The sequence below is a fragment of the Bufo gargarizans genome, chromosome 8 (assembly GCF_014858855.1).
Source record: "Bufo gargarizans isolate SCDJY-AF-19 chromosome 8, ASM1485885v1, whole genome shotgun sequence".
NCBI lineage: Eukaryota > Metazoa > Chordata > Amphibia > Anura > Bufonidae > Bufo > Bufo gargarizans.
In genome coordinates, this window is record NC_058087.1 from 77,472,862 (window position 1) to 77,493,745 (window position 20,884).

Below are 20,884 nucleotides of genomic sequence, written 5' to 3' on the forward strand. Positions count from 1 at the left end.
TTTTATTTTTTTCTAATTTTGTTATTTTATTTTTTCCTAGGGATACCAGAGACGCATTGGACCTCTCTGCTCTCCCGGGGTTGAGCTGCGCCAGTGCCAACTTATCGGCACTGCTGCCTCCCCCACAGAAGCAATAGGAGGATCTGGGCAGCAATGGCTCCCCTACATCCCGCCAGCTAGGGGGTCGCCCGCACGCCAAGCCCCTCTTCCAGCTTCCTGCCACTGCGGTGCCAGTGGCTGAAGGGGCGACCCTGCTGGAAGGAACTGAGGGTGAAGACGTCGGTCGGTAAGATGGCTATTCCAGCCCATACCCCGTCCCTATCTGCAGCAGCTACCCCTCTGGGTACGGGGGGCACCCGTGGTCGCTCATTCTGAGCGCTCTAGCAGACTCTCCCCAGCTCCCCTCAGGTGTATCCTCCGCACTCCCACGCCGTTCCCCCCACGCTGTTTCTATCAGGGCCCGGCATGCTCTCTCCCTTCCCGCCGCCGCCCGCTCCGTGAACGGGGGGCGGGGCTTATGCCCGACATCGGCTGATTGGGCTCGGCGGGGCGAGGGACATGGTGGCAGAACGGTCACCCACCTGGGCATATCGCCGCGCTCTAGGGGCCTGCGGGCCTTTTTTATTTCTGGCATGGTTCTTCTTAGCCCTGAGAGTTTTCGGCAGCAGGGGGCGTGTCTTACACGCGCGTGCGTCATTTTGGGGGCGGAGTTACGTTCTCCTTCACAGGAGACATTTCAAGCGCTGGAGGGGGCGGAGCTTGTTCCCCGCGCTTCTGCTGAGGTTTTCCCGCGCTTCCTCACTCCTGACAGGAAGCTGGGACACGGTGGGAGACTCTAACTCCTGTATCGCTCGGCACTGCTGTTTGCTGCTCTCTGCTGCTGCTGATCCGGACCTTCTACTCCTGACGTTCTTCTGAGGCACTGGTAGGACAGTTAACCTTCTCCTAACCCTCCTGGTCATAGCTGCTACAACCCCTTGTGCTCTCTATATTGGAGTGCGACCACATTTCAGCATGTCAGATCCCACGGGTGCCCCCAAAGGCACCCTCCTTTTCTCAGGCATCCGGCAGTGTGGAACTCACTCTGGAGACCCTGACGCGGTTCGGTTGGATTATCAACCACCCCAAGTCTTCCCTTACCCCCTCCAGACGGCTGATCTTCCTGGGGATGCTCCTGGATACGGAGTTGGCGGAGGTCCGCCTTCCGTCGGACAAGCGTCTGGCCCTTCGCGGATTGGTTCGCAGTCTCCTCCGTCATCGCCGCCCTTCCCTCAGATCCAGCATGCGCTTGCTGGGAAAGATGGTTGCCTGTTTCGAAGCGGTGCCGTTCGCACAATTCCGATCCCGCACCTTTCAGAGGGCGATTCTGTCGGCCTGGGACAAATCACCAAGGAGTCTGGACAGGACCTTTCTTCTGCCTCCCCTGGCTCGGGCTTCCCTCAGCTGGTGGTTGCATATCCCTCTAAGGGGAAGGTCCTTCCTTCCACTGAACTGGCTGGTGATTACCACCGATGCCAGCTTGCGGGGGTGGGGGGGGGGGGGGTTTCCCTCCCCGATCCGTCCAGGGCGTTTGGTCTCTATCGGAGTCCAGACTTCCAATCAACATTCTGGAACTGAGGGCGGTTCTTCTGTCCCTCAGACACTGGACCCATCTACTGAGGGGCCACCCTGTTCGGATCCAATCGGACAATGCCACGGCCGTGGCATACATAAACCATCAGGGAGGCACTCGCAGCGATGCAAGAGGTGTCCCTCATTCTCCTCTGGGCGGAGACGCACGTGCCAGCCTTGTCTGCGATTTACATCCCGGGGGTGGACAACTGGGCGGCGGATTTCCTCAGCCGGTCCACCATCGACCCGGGAGAATGGTCCCTGCACCCAGAGGTGTTCGAGGCCCTTTGTCTTCGCTGGGGTCGCCCCGACGTGGACCTCATGGCCTCCAAATTCAACCACAAGGTCCCCCTGTACCTGGCCAGGGCACGGGACCCGAAGACATACGGCGCCGACGCGCTCGTCCTTCCGTGGCACGAATTCTCCCTTCTGTACGTCTTTCCTCCTTTTCCCCTCCTGCCACGGGTTCTTCGGAGTATCGCGGCAGAGGGCGTTCCCGCGATTCTAATCGCCCCGGATTGGCCCCGCCGGTCCTGGTACGCCGACCTGATGTTGCTGTTGGCAGACGCACCGTGGCCACTGCCCTCCAGGGAAGACCTTCTCTCTCAGGGACCGATCTTCCACGAGCATTTAGGCTCGCTACGTTTGACGGCGTGGCTATTGAGACCGCCGTCTTAACGCGACGGGGTTTCTCCGCGGACGTAGTCCGCACCATGATCCGTGCTCGTAAGCCCGTATCCTCTAGGATCTACCATCGGGTTTGGAGGTCCTATCTGGGGTTCTGTGAGTCCCGGAGCATCCCACCTCTCCGGTTTTCTCTTCCCACAATCCTGTCCTTCCTCCAGTCGGGTCTGGACCTGGGGCTGAGCCTCAGTTCTCTGAAGGGACAGATTTCGGCGCTGTCTATTCTTCTCCAGCGTCCCCTGGCCCCTCTAGGGCCAATTAAGACCTTCTTACAAGGGGTGGCTCACTCTGTTCCGCCGTACCGCCCTCCAGTTCCTTCCTGGGACCTGAATGTGGTGCTCTCGGCGCTCCAATCAGCCCCCTTCGAGCCTTTGCGGGAGGTCTCCCTTCGCCTTCTGTCCTGCAAGGTCATCTTTCTTGTGGCCATCACGTCTCTCCGACGGGTGTCTGAGTTAGCGGCTCTTTCTTGCTCCGACCCTTTCCTGATCTTCCACCAGGATAAGGTTGTGCTTCAGCCTGTCCCGACCTTCCTGCCAAAGGTGGTCTCCGCCTTTCACATCAATGAGGACATCGTCCTTCCGTCGCTCTGTCCCTCTCCTTCCCACCCCAGAGAACGGGAACTGCACCGTCTGGATGTGGTCAGGGCGTTGAGGATTTACTTGGAGGTCACCGGATCCTTTCGGCGCACGGACTCCCTGTTTGTGGTTCCGGAGGGTTCGCGCAAGGGTTTGGCGGTCTCCAAGGTGGCTATTGCCCGTTTCATTAAACTGGCGGTGTCTGAGGCTTATCGAGCCAAAGGCAGGGCTCCGCCTTTCGGCGTCACTGCTCATTCCACCAGAGCAGTCGGAGCTTCCTGGGCGCAGAGGCATCGGGCCTTGGCTGAGCAGTTGTGCAAAGCAGCCACTTGGTCCTCTCTGCACACTTTCACAAGGTTCTATAGAGTGCATACGCATGCATCAGCGGATGCTGCTTTGGGTCGCCTGGTTTTGCAGGCAGCGGTTTCCTGATGCTCCGGTGGTGTTCCGCCTTGGGTTTGTGGTCCCTCCCTTCTTGGACTGCTCTTGAACGTCCCAAGGTCTGTGTCCCCCAAGGAAAGTGGGCGAGAAAAGGAGATTTTTGTATAACTTACCAGTTAAATCTCTTTCTCGCTCTTCCTTGGGGGACACAGCACCCACCCTTCTGTGTTTGGTTACAGGGTTATGGTCTGGCGCCCCGTTGGGTTGCTGGCTGGTTGTTTCCGTTGTTGGTTGTTATCCTTTCACTACTTGGACACGCAACTGGTAGCCTCTATCTCCAGGCTGAGGGTATAGCTGATGGAGGAGGGGCTTAACAGTTTTACTTAGTGTCACGCCTCCTAGGGAGCTGAGCTATACCCCAAGGTCTGTGTCCCCCAAGGAAGAGCGAGAAAGAGATTTAACTGGTAAGTTATACAAAAATCTCCTTTTTTTGTTTTTGTTTTTTTTGGGGTTTTTTTTTTTGCACCAGCGGTTTTTGCAGTAAAAATGCCAGCTCCATATTTTAGCTGAAGGTCTATGTGAAGTATGAAACACAAGACATACAACTGCTTCTATGCTAGTGGCTTTCTTTGTGTTTTATTGCTTCTTTTCGAAAACACCACAAAAACAAACAATTGAGCTTTATTACAGGTAAAAATTGATTTGTATGACTCCTAACTTTGTAACTCCCACATCTAAAATATAATTAATTTTTAACCAAAGTTTTATGCTCTTTAATTTTGGAATATATTTGTATTGCTTTAGAATTAAGGGGGTTATCCAGCCTTTACTAACTAATGGTCTATCCTCAGGATCGGTGGAGGTCCTACCCGTTCCAGTGTAGCTCTATTGCCAGAAGTTAGCTGCAGAACTACACAGCACTGTCAACTTTGTACTGGAGGGAGCTGGTTACCACAAATTCTGCCCTCATTGACTTTAGTGGGAGCGGAGCTGTAGTAATCTCTCTCCACTACAAGGTTGATGGAGCTATGTATCTCTAGCATCAGCATCCAGTGACAAACTACACCCAAACAGCTGATCGGCAGAGGTTCGGGGTGTCCTGAGGATAGCCCATCACTTAGTAAACCCTTTTAAATCATGACATCTGTCTGCAGCCACCAATGGGCACGTTAGTAAATAGTAATTCCTTGTTCAATTGACTCATAATCTCTCCCCCGTGGTAGGTGTAGGCATTCTGAAATGTATTATTTGCCTATGACACTAAACTGTGTAGGATACGTAAAACCCAACTTGTCTGTCGAATATTACAGAAAGACCTAGATAAGTTGGCTGCATGGGCAAAAACATGTCCGATTATTTAATGTTTATAAATGTAAAGTAATGCAACAACAACAAAAAAGGATATAGGAGAGCTAGAAAGGGTTCAGAGGTGGGCGACCAGATTACTAAATGGGATGGAAGGTGTCCCCTAAAAATTGGGCTTTTTCAGATGCCTTAGAGGTGATCTTTTTTACATGTGTAAATACATGTGCGGTCACAATAATGAACTGGCCCAGGATCTATTTGTTCCAAGGACAAGAAGACATTCATTACATATGGAGGAAAGATGATTTTGACATCTATAGGAAAGGATTCTTTACAGTTAGAGTAGTTAAACTATGCCCTACCCCAAGAGGTAGTAATGGCATGCATTTTAACAGTTATGTCAGCATTATATAATTGGCTAGATGATTATCTAATAGCAAATGGCATTGAAGAATATAATTAAGCTAACAAATAATTTTGTATAAATGATCGAGAAAGGTTAAACTCTATGGACTTTTTTTAAATGTATGTTTCTATGTAACACGACGTTTATTTTCACTATGGTCCTGTTTCTGCAAATGAAGAAGTGGTGCTTCCCATGGAGAACTTGAGCTCTATATAACAGCACTGATGTGTCTGCAGACTGTGCTCTGTATCTTGGCCTTCTCTGCTATGCCAGGCTGCAATGATTTCTAGTTCACAAGCGGTGCAGATATACATTCCTTTGATTCTTCCTTTTATATAAATTTATTAAAATATTTTTTTATAATAGACCAATTAGTTTTTCCCTTTAAATTACACTTGATTTTGCCTATACAGGTGACATTACATGATATTCTCTATACTGCTATAGGATGTCCAAGATACTCACATTCTTACAGATGACAGTGTAAGTAACCGTTTCCCTCTTGTGGTTTAAGCTTTGATGGAAATGGAAACTGTGATGAAGAAAGCCATCAAGGAGCGCAGAGGAAAGAACCCTGGCAGATATGTGTTCATGGACTCATTACTACAAGGGAACATGAGTGACAAGCAGGTAAGTCAGCAACTAGCAATGGACACAGTTTCCTAAAAATCCTAAAGTGGTTGTCCAGGAATACATAGTTTCTAACCTGCAACCTGCCTCACCTACTGAAAGGATCCTTCTTGCCTGCTCCAGTCCTCCGCACTGGCTCCAGCATCTCCATCTTTTGGTCTGGAGTTTGTCTTCCTCCCCTGCATGGACATGGTCACCTGATCCTCTTCAGCCAACCACTAGCTCTGGTGGTAACGTGTCTGTTGTGGACACATCACCGCAGAAGTAAGTGATTGGTGGAACAGAATCAGGTGACCGTGCCGGTCAGGAAGAAAACAAACCCCGGACCAGAAGATGGAGAGGGGGGAGCCAGCGCGGTGCGATGGAGAGCAGGTAATATAATCCTTTCTGTGGGGGAGGCAGGCTGCCGGGACTTATTAGAAATTATGTATTTCCAGACAGCGCCTTTAAAGGGAAATGTCTTGTATTTAATTTGAATTCAGTAGTGAGATATAATTATGCAGCAGAGAAATAATAATTATTCTTTTAACGTTGGAGCTACAGAGTTTATATTTTTAAAAACTTCCTGGAGACAGTTTGAATGGCAATTAAAGGCTATAGACATTTATGGGGCTTTAAAAAAATAAAATAAAAAAATGTATATTAATTTTATTTTTTTACTGAAATGCATGTATATTTGGATAAAAAAAAAACATTTTTGTAATTGGGTTTATAAAAAAAATATTTAGTTTGTCTTCTACAGGCTACTTAGTCTCCTTCAGTGTGAAATCTGTCAGACCTTCTCTCTCTCTTCTTAGCACAAATCTAAGCCGACATCTTTACAACCAGATAAAATAAACTTTAACCAAAAGATGTTGCTTTATGGGTATTCAGAAAATGTCTTGTAACAGATTTCACACTGAACAGGACTGAGTAACCTGCAGTGTATGAGAATACATGCAGGCTGCAGAAGACAAATGCTTGAACGTTTTTTTAATAAAGACCATTACAAAAAGACAGTTGTCTAATACAGTGGTGTAATACAGTCCCCTTCATCCCAGAGTGACAGGGGAGATATAGAAAAAAAATTAACCTGAAAAAATACAAAATGGCAGATAACTGGCAGCTTAATTCCTCAGCCCTTCAAAGGTGATGACTCTTCTCATTCTGTCTCAGTGCAGACAGCAAAGCCGACAAGTGTGCTGCAGAAAACCGGAAATGTCAGCTTATTGGGGTACATTTATCAAGACTGGCATTTCCGTAACACCATTCTTGATCGCCTGTACGCTGGAGTAACATGCGGCTAATTTATTAAAAGACAAATGCAAGGGGTTTTTCGGGATTTTAATATTGATGACCTATCTTCAGGATATTGACGGCGAGCAGGTAAACAATGAAGGGAAGGCAGGGCTTGCATGGAGCGCGGCCTTCTCTTCAACCAGCTGATCGGCAGGGTGTTGGGCCCCCGCCAATCTGACAATGATGCGCTGTCAATATTAAAATTCTGGAGTGTAGGTTAGGTGTATCTCTGGCACTCCATGTGCCAGAAGTTTAAATCTGTGCCAGCTAGGGCCTGGTATAGACTTGAGCTATAACTTTGTTCACAAAAAAGCAATAACCCCATATCTCGCCGTAATGCAGCACATAATAAAATTGCACTTGTTAGTTTACTGGTATCAGCCTTGCTTCACATGCGCTCAGAAATGTTCTGCTATGAGATTCACTCACTGTTTCTCGGGTCTCCTGTGGATTTCACATGCACCAGCACAAGCTCCACAGTCCCGGCCCACAACCTGTTACACAGCACAGCTAGCAGCTACTTAGGGTACTTTCACACTAGCGGTTTTCTTTTCCGGCACAGAGTTCCGTCCTCGGGGCTCAATACCGGAAAATAACTGATCAGTTTTATCCTAATGCATTCTTAATGGAGAGCAATCCGTTCAGGATGTCTTCAGTTCAGTCTTTTTGACTTTTCAGGATGGAGATAAAACCGCAGTATGCTGCGGTATTATCTCCGGCCCAAAAAACTGAACACTTGCCTGAATGCCGGATCCAGCATTTTTTTTCCATAGGGATGTATTAGTGCCGGATCCAGCATTCAAATTGCAGCATTGACGGATCCATTATTCCGGGCTGCGCATGCACAGACCTTTAAAAGTGGGAAAAAAATTAATACCGGATCCGTTTTGCCGAATGACACCGGAAAACAGATCCGGTATTGCAATGCATTTTTCTGACTAATCAGACATTTTTCAGACTGATCAGGATCCTGATCAGTCTAAAAAATGCCTAATCAGTCAAAAAAAAATGACATGCGTTTGCATACAGTTTGCTTGAGGCAAATCTCAGTTCGGGCAACGTAACTGCCTGCCGGAATCAAACAACGCAAGTGTGAAAGTACCCTTACATACAGATTCCATTCTGTAGAAAGTCCATTATTTGTAGACACAATAGATATTTCTGCTGGTAACATTAGTGCAGCGATCTACAGTCAGAACCAGGCGTTATAAGCAGGATATAGATCTAATTACTGACAGCTGTCACTACCTGCAGTCTCTTCTGAACACAGTATTGTCTGCAGTCCGCACCGTGAGCGCTCACTTTTCCCACACAAATTAGTTCAGTGTGACAACACACAATGCCATATATACATATAAGTATACGGTGGCTGAGATTGATCAAAAGTAGTGCAAAGGAAAACTGGCATGTGCGGCCCATGCTCCCATTTATTTCTATGGGGCAGACGGCGATATTTTCGGCGGCTGCGCATGCGTAGTGTGCCCTCCGTTCATTTCCCGGCTCCATTCTCATTGTAGGTGCAGGTCCCAGTGGTGGGACCCGAACCTATCAGACAATGGGGGCATATCCTAGCGATATGCTCCCATTGTCTGAGACGGGAAAACGCCTTTTAAGGGGCGGGATGCTGTAGAGGTCACTGTCAAGGGAGTGGGGTGCTGTGGAGGTCCCATTTTTAAGGAGGCAGGGCACTGTGGGGGGGGGCAGTTTTAAGGGGTGGGGGGCTGTGGAGTTTACTGTTAAGGGAGCAGGGTGCTGTAGAGAGGTCACGGTTATGGGGGATACTGTTGATATCTTTACACAACACAAAAACATTAAATTAAATAGATGAAATATACCCATGCGAAGCCTGGTCCTTCTGCTAGTGTATGTGTGTATATACAGTGAGGAACAGAAGTATTTGAACACCCTGCGGTTTTGCAAGTTCTCCCACTTAGAAATCATGGAGGGGTCTGAAATTTACATTGTAGGTGCATTCCCACTCCGAGAGACAGAATAAATAAATAAAAATTCAGGAAATCACATTGTATGATTTTTAAATAATTTATTTGTTTTGCACTGCTGAACATAAGTACTTGAACACCTGAAAAACAGCAAGAATTTTAGCTCTCAAAGACCTGTTACTGTGCCTTTTTAAAAAGTCCACTCATTAATCTAACTTAGTAGCACCTGTCCACCCAGAGTCAGTCAGACGCCAACTACTACCATGAGCAAGACCAAAGAGCTGTCAAAGGACACCAGAAACAAAATTGTGGACCTCCTCAAGGCTGGTAAGGCCTATGGGGCAATTGCCAAGCAGCTTGGTGTAAATAGATCAACTGTTGGAGAAATTGTTAGACAATGGAAGAGGCTAAAGTCTCCCTCAGACTGGTGCTCCATGCAAGATCTTACCTCGTGGGGTATCACTCATTATAGGAAAGGTGAGGAATCAGCCCAGAAATACAAGGGAGGAGCTGGTCAATGACATGAAGAGAGCTGGGACCACAGTTTCAAGGGTCAATGTAGGTAGAACACTACGCCGTCATGGTTTCAAATCGTGCATTGCACGGAAGGTTCCCCTACTCAAGTCATCACATGTCCAGGCCTGTCTGATGTTTGCCAATGACCATCTGGATGATCCAGAGGAGGCATGGGAGAAAGTCATGTGGTCAGATGAGACCAAAGTAGAACTTTTTGGTCTAAACTTCACTCGTCGTGTTTGGAGGAAAAAGAAGGATGAGTTGCATCCCAAGAACACCATCCCTACTGTGAAGCATGGGGGTGGTAACATCATGCTTTGGGGGTGCTTTTCTGTGAAGCGGACAGGGCGACTGCACTGTATTAAGGAGAGGATGAATGGGGCCATAACAAAGGAGTGGCTCTGTAAGAAGCATAGCAAGGTTCTGGAGTGGCCTAGCCAGTCTCCAGACATAAATCCAATAGAACATCTTTGGAGGGAGCTGAAACTCCGTGTTGCTCAGCGACAGCCCCAAAACCTGACAGATCTAGAGGAGATCTGTGTGGAGGAGTGGGCCAAAATCCCTGTTACAGTGTGTGCAAACCTGGTCAAGAACTACAGGAAACGTTTGACTTCTGTACCAAATATTAACACTGATTTTCTCAGGTGTTCAAATACTTATGTTCAGCAGTGCAAGACAAATAAAGTCTTTAAAAACCATACAATGTGATTTCCTTCTTTTTTTTTATTATATATATATATATATATATATATATATATATATATATATATATATATATATATATATATATATATATATATTATTCTGTTTCTCAGAGTGGGAATGCACCTACAATGCCAATTTCAGACCCCTCCATGATTTCCAAGTGGGAGAACTTGCAAAATCGCAGGGTGTTCAAAATGTGTGTGTGTGTGTATATGTGTATATATATATATATATATATATATATATATATATATATATATATATATATATATATATATATATATATATTTTTTTTTTATTAGCTGTTCTGGCACAGTTTATAGAGCAGGTCGTGACAGACGCAGCAATACCTAATGTGTCTATTCTTTAAATTTTATTTTGGTTTTACACAATTAAAAGATTTTTTGGGAAAAAAAAAAATCATGTTTTTGTGTCTCCATTTTCTGAAAGCCACATTTTTTCAATTTTTTGGGCGATTGTCTTAAGTAGGGTCTCAATTTTTGCGGGGTGAGATGACTGGTACCATTTTGAGGCATGCATGACTTTTTGATCACTTGGTATTACACTTTTTGTGATGTAAAGTGATAAAAAATTGCTTTTTTGGCACATTTTGTATTTAATTTTTTTTATGGTGTTCACCAGATGGGTTGGATCACATGATTATTTTTATAGAGCAGGTCATTACGGACATGACTATACCCAATATGTGCACTTCTTATTTTTATTTTACACAATAAAAGCATTTATGAAAAAAACATGTTTTTGTGTCATCATTTTCTGAAAGCCATATTTACTATATACATATATTCTATTTTCTTATGTAGGGGCTTATATTTTGCAGGATGAGGTCACGGTTTTATTGGTACTAATTTTGGGTACATATGACTTTTTTTTATCACTTTGTATATGATTTTTTGGGAAGTGCGGTGGGCAAAATTGCAATTAAATCATAGATGTGCTTTTTTTGTTTTTGGTTTTTTTTTATGCTCACCGTGCGGTAAAAGTAAGATGATGATTCTGTTATAGATCAGGTCCTTATGGACGTGGCAATACCAAACATGTTTAGTGTTTTTTTTATTTTCTTAATTTTTTTTTAACTAATTACAGTATGTGTGGATATAGGAAGAATTTTTTTTTATTTTATTTTTTTACTTTTTTTGTTTTGGGTCTGATGGCTTACAATACACTGCAGTACACTGTATAGTATACTGCAGTGTATTGTAAATTTACACCTGGCCTGATCAGGCTCCTGCCTTTTGAAAAAAAAAAAATGACCGCTTCCCACTACATTGTATGACATAATTAATGGTGGCATTAGAAAATACAACTTGTCCCCAAAAAAATAAGCCCTCATACAGCTATGTGAATGGAAATATAAAAACAGTTATGGCTCAAGGAAGATGGGGAAGAAAAATGAAAACACTAAAGCCTCCGGTATCCTAAGGGTTAAAGGGGTATACCATAAGACAATGGAGGCATATCGCTAGGATATATCCCCATTGTCTGATAGGTGCGGGTCCCACCTCTGAGATCCGCACCTACAGCAAGAACTGAGCGGGGAGAGTGGTGGCTGGAGGACCCTGGGTTTCCCAGGTCTGGCCACCACCAAGCGCTCTCCCCATACAAGTGAATGGGAACGCACAGCGCTTGCACGGCCACTGCTTCCATTAATTTCTATGGGGCCGATGGAAATAGCCAAGCCAAAGCTAGGGGTAGTAACCAGTTGGGGAAGGGGGGGGGGGGGGTCCCTGCACAGACTTACTCTATCCAATCAGTTCTGCCATTTTCAGTCTGTGCAGGTACACCCCCACCCCCCAAAAAAAACTGGTTACCTCCCCTCTGTACCATCACTGAAGGCTAATAGCAATTCATTCATAACTTAGAAATAATAAAGGAATGGCACAACATATAGAAATAATAATAGCTGCTCCAGAATTGTTATTGCATGGGGAATGCATGAAGCTATTTAAACAGGCAGGAGTGGTGAATGGTCCTGTTTAAATTGAATTTCATGTGATTTGTGAAAGAACTGAAGGAGCACTTGAAGGATGATGTAATTAAACAAATCGCATGAAACCTTGGGGAGGCATACGCCTTTAACATGATCATTGAACGTTCTGTGCGAGCTTGAATGTGTTATCTCTTCACAGAGAAAGATCTTTGTCCACTGGGCCACCAAACAGTGGGCTATTTAAAGGGAACCTGTCACCACAAAAGCCAGTGCAATCTTCAGCATGTTCTAGAGCAGAAGGAGCTGAGCAGATTGATAGTTTTGTGGGAAAAGATTCCGTAAAACCGTTTATAGCTCTGCTTTTTTGGAACCTAAGCCCACCCCCATGTACATCCATCAGTGACTGATGGCTAGCTCTGCTAACTGCATTCACACATAATTGAAAGTATCTGTGCGGATTTCAGGGCATTTTTGTGCAGATACAGTGCTGCCCATAATTATGCATACCCCTGACAAATTTTGACTTGGTTACTTTTATTCAACCAGCAAGTAATTTTTTGACGGGAAATTACATAGGTGTCTCCCAAAAGATAATAAGACGATGTACAAGAGGCATTATTGTAGGGAGAAAAAATACATTTCTCAGCTTTTATTTACATTTGAGCAAAAAGTGTCCAGTCCAAAATTACTCATACCCAGGGCCGGTGCTACCATAAGGCAGACCAAGCGGCCGCCTTAGGGCGCACCCTGGGGGAGGGCGGAAAAATGTGACATGGGGGTCTGATGGCTGACATTGGGGACTGATGGCTGGGGGATTATGTCTGACATGGGGTTCTGATCTGAGGTCTGATTAACATTGGGGGTCTGATTGGGGCTGTGAGCTGAGGTCTGATTAACATTGGGGGTCTGACCTGAGGTGTAATGGAAAATATTTTTTTCTTATTATCCTCCTCTAAAACCTAGGTGTGTCTTAGAGGGCGAAAAATATGGTCCTTAAACCAGCCATTGTCTGAAGCAGAGAGAAGATACCAGGACCACACAGAAGAGAAGCGTGGGGGGGGGGGGGGGCGCCAAAATGTAGCTTCGCTTGTGTTGGCAAAAATCCTTGCACCGGCCCTGCTCATACCCTTCACAAACTGTCAGTCTGTGGGAAAATCAAAAGTTTTATATCATTCCAAATAGTCCAAGCTGTTCTAAAGCATCCTAATTACCCTGATTTTAATTGGGAACAGCTGTTAATCAACTCAACAGGTGAAAAACAGCAGCTGTCTGCAGTTGGTTTGTGGACAGTCATGGCTAAGACAAAGGAGCTCAGTAAGGACCTGCGGCTGTGCATTGTGGCTGCTCACAAGTCAGGATAGGGCTACAAGGCCATTTCTAAATGTTTTCAAGTTCCAGTGGCTACAGTGCAAATTATTATTTAAAAAATACAAGATGTTCCGCACTGTGGAAAATCTCAGAGGACGTGGTCGGAAGCCAAAAGTGACACCTGTGCTGTCCAGGAGGATAGTTAGACAGGTGAAAGAGAATCCAAGGATCACCACTAAGGCCATCCTGGTGAATCTGGGCTCTGCTGGTGGCAATGTCTCAAGGCAGACAATCCAACGCACACTGCACACTGCTGGGTTCCACGGATGCAGACCAAGGAGGACGCCACTTCTCCAGATAAGGCACACAAAAGCTCGCTTGGCCTTTGCAAAAGCTCATCTGGACAAAGAAGACTTCTGGTCTTCTGTGTTTATGGTCAGATGAAACAGAAATTGAATTGTTTGGTCACAATGATGTTTCCTTCATTTGGCGTAAAAAAGGAGAAGCCTTCAACCCAAAGAACACCATCCCCACTGTAAAACATGGTGGTGGGAACCTAATGCTTTGGGGGTGTTTTTCAGCCAATGGACCAGGGAACCTAATCACAGTAAACGGCACCATGAAAACAGAGCACTACATGAGGATTCTCAACGACAACATCAGGCAGTCTGCAGAGAAACTTGGCCTTGGGCACCAGTGGACATTTCAGCATGACAATGACCCAAAACACACAGCAAAAGTAAAGAAATGGTTAGCAGACAACAACATTAATGTTTTGGAGAGGCCCAACCAGAGTCCAGACTTGAATCCGATTGAGAATCTGTGGAGAGAGCTAAAGATCAGGGTGATGGCAAGAAGACCCTCCAACTTGAAAGATTTGGAGCTCATTGCTAAAGATGAATGGGCAGAAATACCTGTGGAGACATGCAAAAAGCTGGACTGGACAAAAGCTGAGAAATTTATATATATATATATATATATATATATATATATATATATATATATATATAAATTTTATTATTTTTTTTCCCCCCACAATAATGCCTCTTGTACATCGTCTTATTATCTTTTGGGAGACACCTATGTCATTTCCCGTCAAAAAATTACTTGCTGGTTGTATAAAAGTAACTTTAAGGCCTCTTTCACACGAGCGTCTTATTTTTGGCCCGGATAAGAGTCGGGTGCGTTGCGGGAACACCCGCGATTTTTCTGCGCGAGTGCAAAACATTGTATTGCGTTTTGCACACACGTGAAAAAAAATTGTGCATGTTTGGTACCCAAACCCGAACTTCTTCACAGAAGTTTGGGTTTGGGATCAGTGTTCTGTAGATTGTATTATTTTCCCTTATAACATGGTTATAAGGGAAATCACATGGTACGTCACATGATCTTTTACCATGGTGAATCGCCATGGTAAAAGATCATGTGACGTACCATGTGATGACGGAGTGACGTCATCAAAGGTCCTTTACCTGTATTTAATGCTCACCAAAGGTCCTATTCAACAAAGGAGACAGGAGGATATGCCGTGCTTCGCGATCAAGTGGACTAAGGTGATCGGGTCTCCAGCCTGATCGTCTCCTAGCAACCGTGCGTGAAAATCGCACCGCATCCGCACTTGCTTGTGGATGCTATGCGATTTTTACGCACCCCATTCACTTCTATGGGGCCTGCGTTGCGTGAAAATCGCACAATATAGAGCATGCTGCGATTTTCACTCAACGCACAAGTGATGTGTGAAAATCACCGCTCATGTGCACAGCCCCATAGAAATGAATGGGTCAGGATTCAGTGCAATACATTCACCACATGCATGGCACCCGCACGGAAAACTCACCCGTGTGAAAGGAGCCCAAGTCAAAATTTGCCGGGGGTATGAATAATTATGGGCAGCACTGTATGTTAATTGGCAATGTACTGTAGCTTCTCTAACTGTAAATCCATAAAAAATAGTTTACAATGTATAGGACTTTGTATTCTTAGCTTCCAAATTTGCCGCCTTTGAGCAAAATATTGTTCTTCGCTACGGTTATGCTCTATTTAAGCTTTCATGTTAATTTTAATTCTGAATGAGCAATCAAAATGGGGCTGCTGAGGCAGTTTTGCAGCACCGTGCCTTTTTAGACTTTATGCAGATAATTTTCCTTTTGACCTAGTTTGAATTTGCTCTTTACTGCATCTCATTATTAGTTGTCAAAATCTCAGAATCTGAAGACTGTTTGTTTTTCTTCCAGGTTCTCGAGGACTGTATGATCTTCTCCTTGGCAGGGTGTGTGATCACAGCAAACTGTAAGTTTTAATCTCTCAATACTGTTACTGGCAGTCTAAAGCTTTCTCTTCTAAATTGCATCAGCGTAAAAAGGTGTCATTTTTACATCACTTTTATGATTATAAAACAATAAGCACACAGCGCCTATTTGTCAATCCTATTTAATATTTACACGGTCTAAGCCGAAGCCTAGACAGTGTGGCTGAGGCTAGATGATAAATCTGGCACACCTTTGGACTGCCCAGTCTAAGTTTATACCACCTTTTAATTGGCTTACTTAATTTGCCACATTTTTTTTCAAGTTATCACAACTAACTTTAGCCACAGTCCTTTAAGCATACTGCTCCTATTTCCGGGTAGGCCACAACTCTTGTCGAATAAGTCTGAAAAGTGTAAGGGAGTCATCCATTATACTGAAATACGCCAGTATTGGGCATATTTCAGGTGCAGATAGCCGTGCACTGGGTAGGTGCGACCTATCATTGCTCATACCAACAGGCCTGTCTCATTCATCATTATATACGCCTGGCAGTGCACTGCTGCATGTAGTGTTTGGTTGCACCTTAGCTGCTGGCGGAGATTCCATGTAACCTTAACCTAAGGATGATCATATAAATGTACTAGAATTAACTAGATTGAGCCCTTTAACCACTTGCTTACCGTCACATGACTTTATAGGTAACTGTAACCAACCATATAAAAGCAGCGGGTTACATTACAATCTGCTGCAGATTGCCGTGATCACACTGTCATTAGACAGCTGTGGTAACAGTGAAGATCCCGGAGATCAGCCGAAGTAGTCTCCGAGCATGAGATCACAGTGACAGGCCAGCAAGGGTGCGCTCGACTAAGAGCGTGAGGGTGACACCTGCTGGTTGTAATGTGAACTGTGATCCTTCTATATGGGAATTAACCACTTCCTACGCTGTCCAGCAGGAAAAAAGTTCTAGTTATCATTTTTAGCAATAATATAACTATACACGCATATTATTCCTCTTCTTTCATAAAAAAAATATAAGTAACAAACGTACACACATTATTTCCTTTTTTCTATCATACGTTTTTGTTTTTTAAATATATTCGTTTTATAGTATTCGAAAATAGTATTTTTATTATTTTTTTTTGCTGTATTTCGGATAGCTTTTTTTTTTTTTTTTTTTGCGTAAAATATATTTTTTAAAAAAGCACAAAAGCCAAAAGTGTAAAATGTCCAAATTTCCCCAAGATGAATTGCTTAGGGGGGTCAATATAAAAAAAAAAAGGCGCTTTAATGTGTTGGCACTGTACAACATCTGTTCTGGCAGGATGGTGCCATAGAACCCACAGCAGAAAAATAGGCCTCCAAAATGCTTCCCAGTCCTTCCCGGTGGGCTCAGCCAGTAGATAAATTGCACAAGTAACATCCATTTTCACAATATGAACTTACAGTAATGGTTTTGGAAATGTTTTGTCTTGAAATCTTTGGTAACGGAAAGAAAAATTGATGAGAAAGGTGTGAAATATACTTTTTTTTTTTTTCATAATTTTCAGTTTTTCCTTTTAAATATTCTATATAAAAAAAAAAAAATATATATATATATATATATATATATATATATAATATAAAATCATTTTTATTTTATTTTTTAACACAAAAGAAAGCTCTAAGGCAGTGATGGCTAATCTCTGGCACTCCAGCTGTGGTGAAACTACAACTCCCAGCATGCTCCTTTCATTTCTATAGAGTTCTGAAAACAGCCAAGCAAGTGTAACATAATTTATAAGGCTGAAAAAAGACATCTGTCCATCCAGTTCAGCCTGTTATCCTGGAAGTTGATCCATCTTGGGAGTTGTAGCTTTACCACAGCTGGGGTGCCGGAGGTCAGCCATCACAGGTCTAAGGTGTCCTTTGAAAAATAATATCAAATACATGTAGGTTGGTTCAGAAATTAAATAGTTGTTTGCAGTTAGGCCCATTGCAAATATTGGCCTGGTAAGGAAGGGGGTAAATGACTATATACACAATCCAGCATCAGATGTGTTTGTCAAGAATACCAGGCAAAATCGGCAGGCAAAGAGCATTAATATTTTCTAGCAATAGGCACTATAATTGTACTGGTATGATCAAGCAAGATCAGCAATAGCAATAGTAATATGGTTCGTCATTGGCCGTTTTCCTTAGTTACAAGCCAAATTGTTACAAGTATTGCAGATCAGCCCCCCAATAGAATAGCGTTTTTCTACTCGCATTACACTGAGGGTAGAATTTCTTTGTTCAAATATATAGCATTACGTGCAGTTCTGCCTACATTATTTTATTTTTTTCCAGTATAAGTTAATTTAGTTCTTGACTTTTTTTATTCTGCATCTGGGATGCTGTGTAGTAACTCCATAGTAGATGCAGGTAAAGGTGTTTTTTATTTTATTTTATTTTTATTTTTTTATTAGCATCAGTTCGTTGAGTATGATGCATGATATGTCAGCCTCGAAAACTAGCATTAGCACAGCATGGAAAATTGCTAATTCAAGCAGCATTTTTAAGAGGTTGTCCAGGTTCTAGTAATTAATTTCTGATGGCTAGATATATGTATATGTACAGGACCTATAGTTCCACCTATGTTCTGCTGCTACCGCTGTAAATCTTAGGGTCCGCACTGCCATTGGTTTAACATCAAATACCCACAATACAGCCATTTCCATGTGTTACACTCCTGGACAAACTCTTTGCTCACTAACATTTAGCTTAAAGGGGTTTTCTGGAAATGTAATATTGATCATAGTATAGTCAGTCGCTTGCCGATCGGATATGGATGACCTGCATCAATATTAAAATCCCAGAAAACATGTTTAAGATTTTTGCATGTACTGTTTCTGTATCAAATATGGTTCTTTAAAAACAAATGATGTCATAGAAAACACAAAAACTATTTCTGTTGTGGCCCTTTTCTATTGTCACATCTGTATAGTTCTGGTTGAAGTGCACTTGACTTTGGAGCTTTACATAGATCTTTGTAAGGCCTCATGCACATGACCGTTCCATTTTTTGCGGACCACGGATCCGCAAAAAAACTGAAGCCGTGTGCTTTCCGCAGTTAATGGAACGGGCGGCCCACTGTAGAAATGCCTATTCCTGTCCGCAAAACGGACAAGAATAGGACATGTTATATTTTTGGGACGGGGCTACAGAACAGAGCAACGGATGCGGACAGCACACGGCGTGCTGTCCGCATCTTTTGCGGCCCCGTTGAAGTTAATCGGTCCGCATCCGAGCCGCAAAAGCTGCGGCTCAGATGCGGACCAAAACGGTCGTGTGCATGAGGCCTAAGGCTACTTTCACACTAGTGTTTACATTTTCCAGTATTGAGAGCTGTGATGGTCTCAATACCGGAAAAAAAATGCTTCCGTTTTGTCCTCTTTCATTGTCAATGGGGACAAAACTCAACTGAATGGAGTGCTCCGAAATGCATTCCGTTCCATTTGGTTGCGTGGGATGTGGAGCAAAACAGATCCGGCATGACCCGCAATGCAAGTCAATGGGGACGGATCAGTGGGGTTTTCGGACACAATAGAAAACGGATCTGTCCCCCATTGACGTTCAGTGGAGTTCATGACTATGTTAATCTTGCTATGTTAACCCTTTCCCGACCAGCGACGTAATAGTACGGCGCTGGCCTGGTTTTTAAAGATGGAGCCTGTTCCTGAACGGAGCGAGTGCCATAGCTGCCATAGGGCCATATATTTCCTATAGCAGACACCCGCAGCTAATGGCTGCAACCGGCAGTACTGCTGATCGTGGACATTTAACCCTTCAGATGCTGTAGTCAATCCTGACCACGGCATCTGAGCGCGTGAAACACTGTGCGCTTCCAGTGATGCTCCGGCTCCCCAATGTGGCGATCGGAGGAGCCGGAGCTTGTGTGCAGCAGCCCCTGTCTTTGTGAATGACAGGAGGCTGCTGCATAGTATTTCCTATGGAGTCCTCGTCTGTAATAGGGCTCCATAGGAAACTAGCAATTTTCTGATGGAATCCAATGCTAGTGCATTGGGGTCTATGAGAATAGCAATCTAATGATGATAATATAAAAAAGTTTAAAAAAAATAAAATAAAAAAAATAAAAATTTGAAATCCCCCCCCCCTTCCCAAAATAAAAGAACTAAAAAAAATGTAAAAAATATACATCATGGGTGTCGCCGTGTGCAAAACCACCATAGTATACAAATATATTCCCCATACGTCAAACAGCAGAACGGAAAAAAGCGTCTAAATGGCCGATTCGCCGTTTTTGGTCGTTTCATTGTCTACCAAAAAATGGAATAAAAAGTGATTTAAAAAGTCATACACAGACCAGAATGGTATCAATGAAAAGTTCAGATCGCCCCGCAAAACATGAGCCCCTACACAGCTCCATACACATAATTACAAAAAAGTTATAAGGGTCAAGGAATCTTTTTTCCGCTTCCAACTACATCATATGCAATATTGAATGGTGTCTTTGGAAAGTACAACTTGTCCTGCAAAAAACAAGCCCTCATATGGCTATGTAAACAGACAAATAAAAAAGTTATGGCTCTGGGAAGGCAGAGAGAGCAAAAAAAATAAAAAAATAACTCAGTTAGAAAGGGTTAAAGATAATACAAACGGATCCATTCATAACGGATGCAGATGTTTGTATTATCAGTAACGGAAGTGTTTTTGCTGATCCCTGCCGGATCAGGCAAAAACACCTAGGGCTACATGCACACGACTATACACACATATATTTTTTTTTTTTGCGGGGCTACGGAACGGACATTCTGATGCGGACAATGAATGGGTTAATGTGCCTCTAGCCGAAGGCTACTTTCACATTTAGCGTTTTTTTGCGAATCCTTCATGGATCTGCAAAAAACGCTTCTGTTACAATAATACAACTGCATGCATCTGTCATGATTTGATCCGGTTGTATTATGTCTTCTATAGCCATGACGGATCCGTCATAAACACCATTGAAAGTCAATGGGGGACGGATCCGTGTTCTATTGTGCCATATTGTGTCAGAGAAAATGGACCCATCCCTATTGACTTGCATTGTGTGTCAGGACGGATCCGTCTTGCTCCGCATCATGTGGCGGACAGAAAAATGCTGCAAGCAGTGTTTCGGTGTCCACCTCCAGCGCGGAATGGAGACTGAACGGAGGCAAACTGATGCATTCTGAGCGGATCCTTTTCTATTCAGAATGCATTAGGGCAAAACTGATCCGTTTTGGACCGCTTGTGAGAGCCCTGAACGGATCTCGCAAACGGAAAGCCAAAACGCCAGTGTGAAAGTAGCCCAAGTATGCTACATTGATGCATTTCCCCAAGTA

General features: G+C 44.0%; 1 protein-coding gene across 1 annotated transcript in view; it reads left to right on the top strand.

Annotated features, from left to right (window-relative positions):
- Positions 1 to 20,884, top strand: part of LOC122945875 (cytochrome P450 20A1) — a 67,384-nt gene that overhangs the window by 33,191 nt on the left and 13,309 nt on the right. Inside the window, exons 7-8 of the mRNA XM_044305146.1 lie at positions 5,477 to 5,592; positions 15,525 to 15,579. Coding sequence (XP_044161081.1) covers positions 5,477 to 5,592; positions 15,525 to 15,579 — 171 coding nt within the window. The remainder of the gene's footprint in view (positions 1 to 5,476; positions 5,593 to 15,524; positions 15,580 to 20,884) is intronic.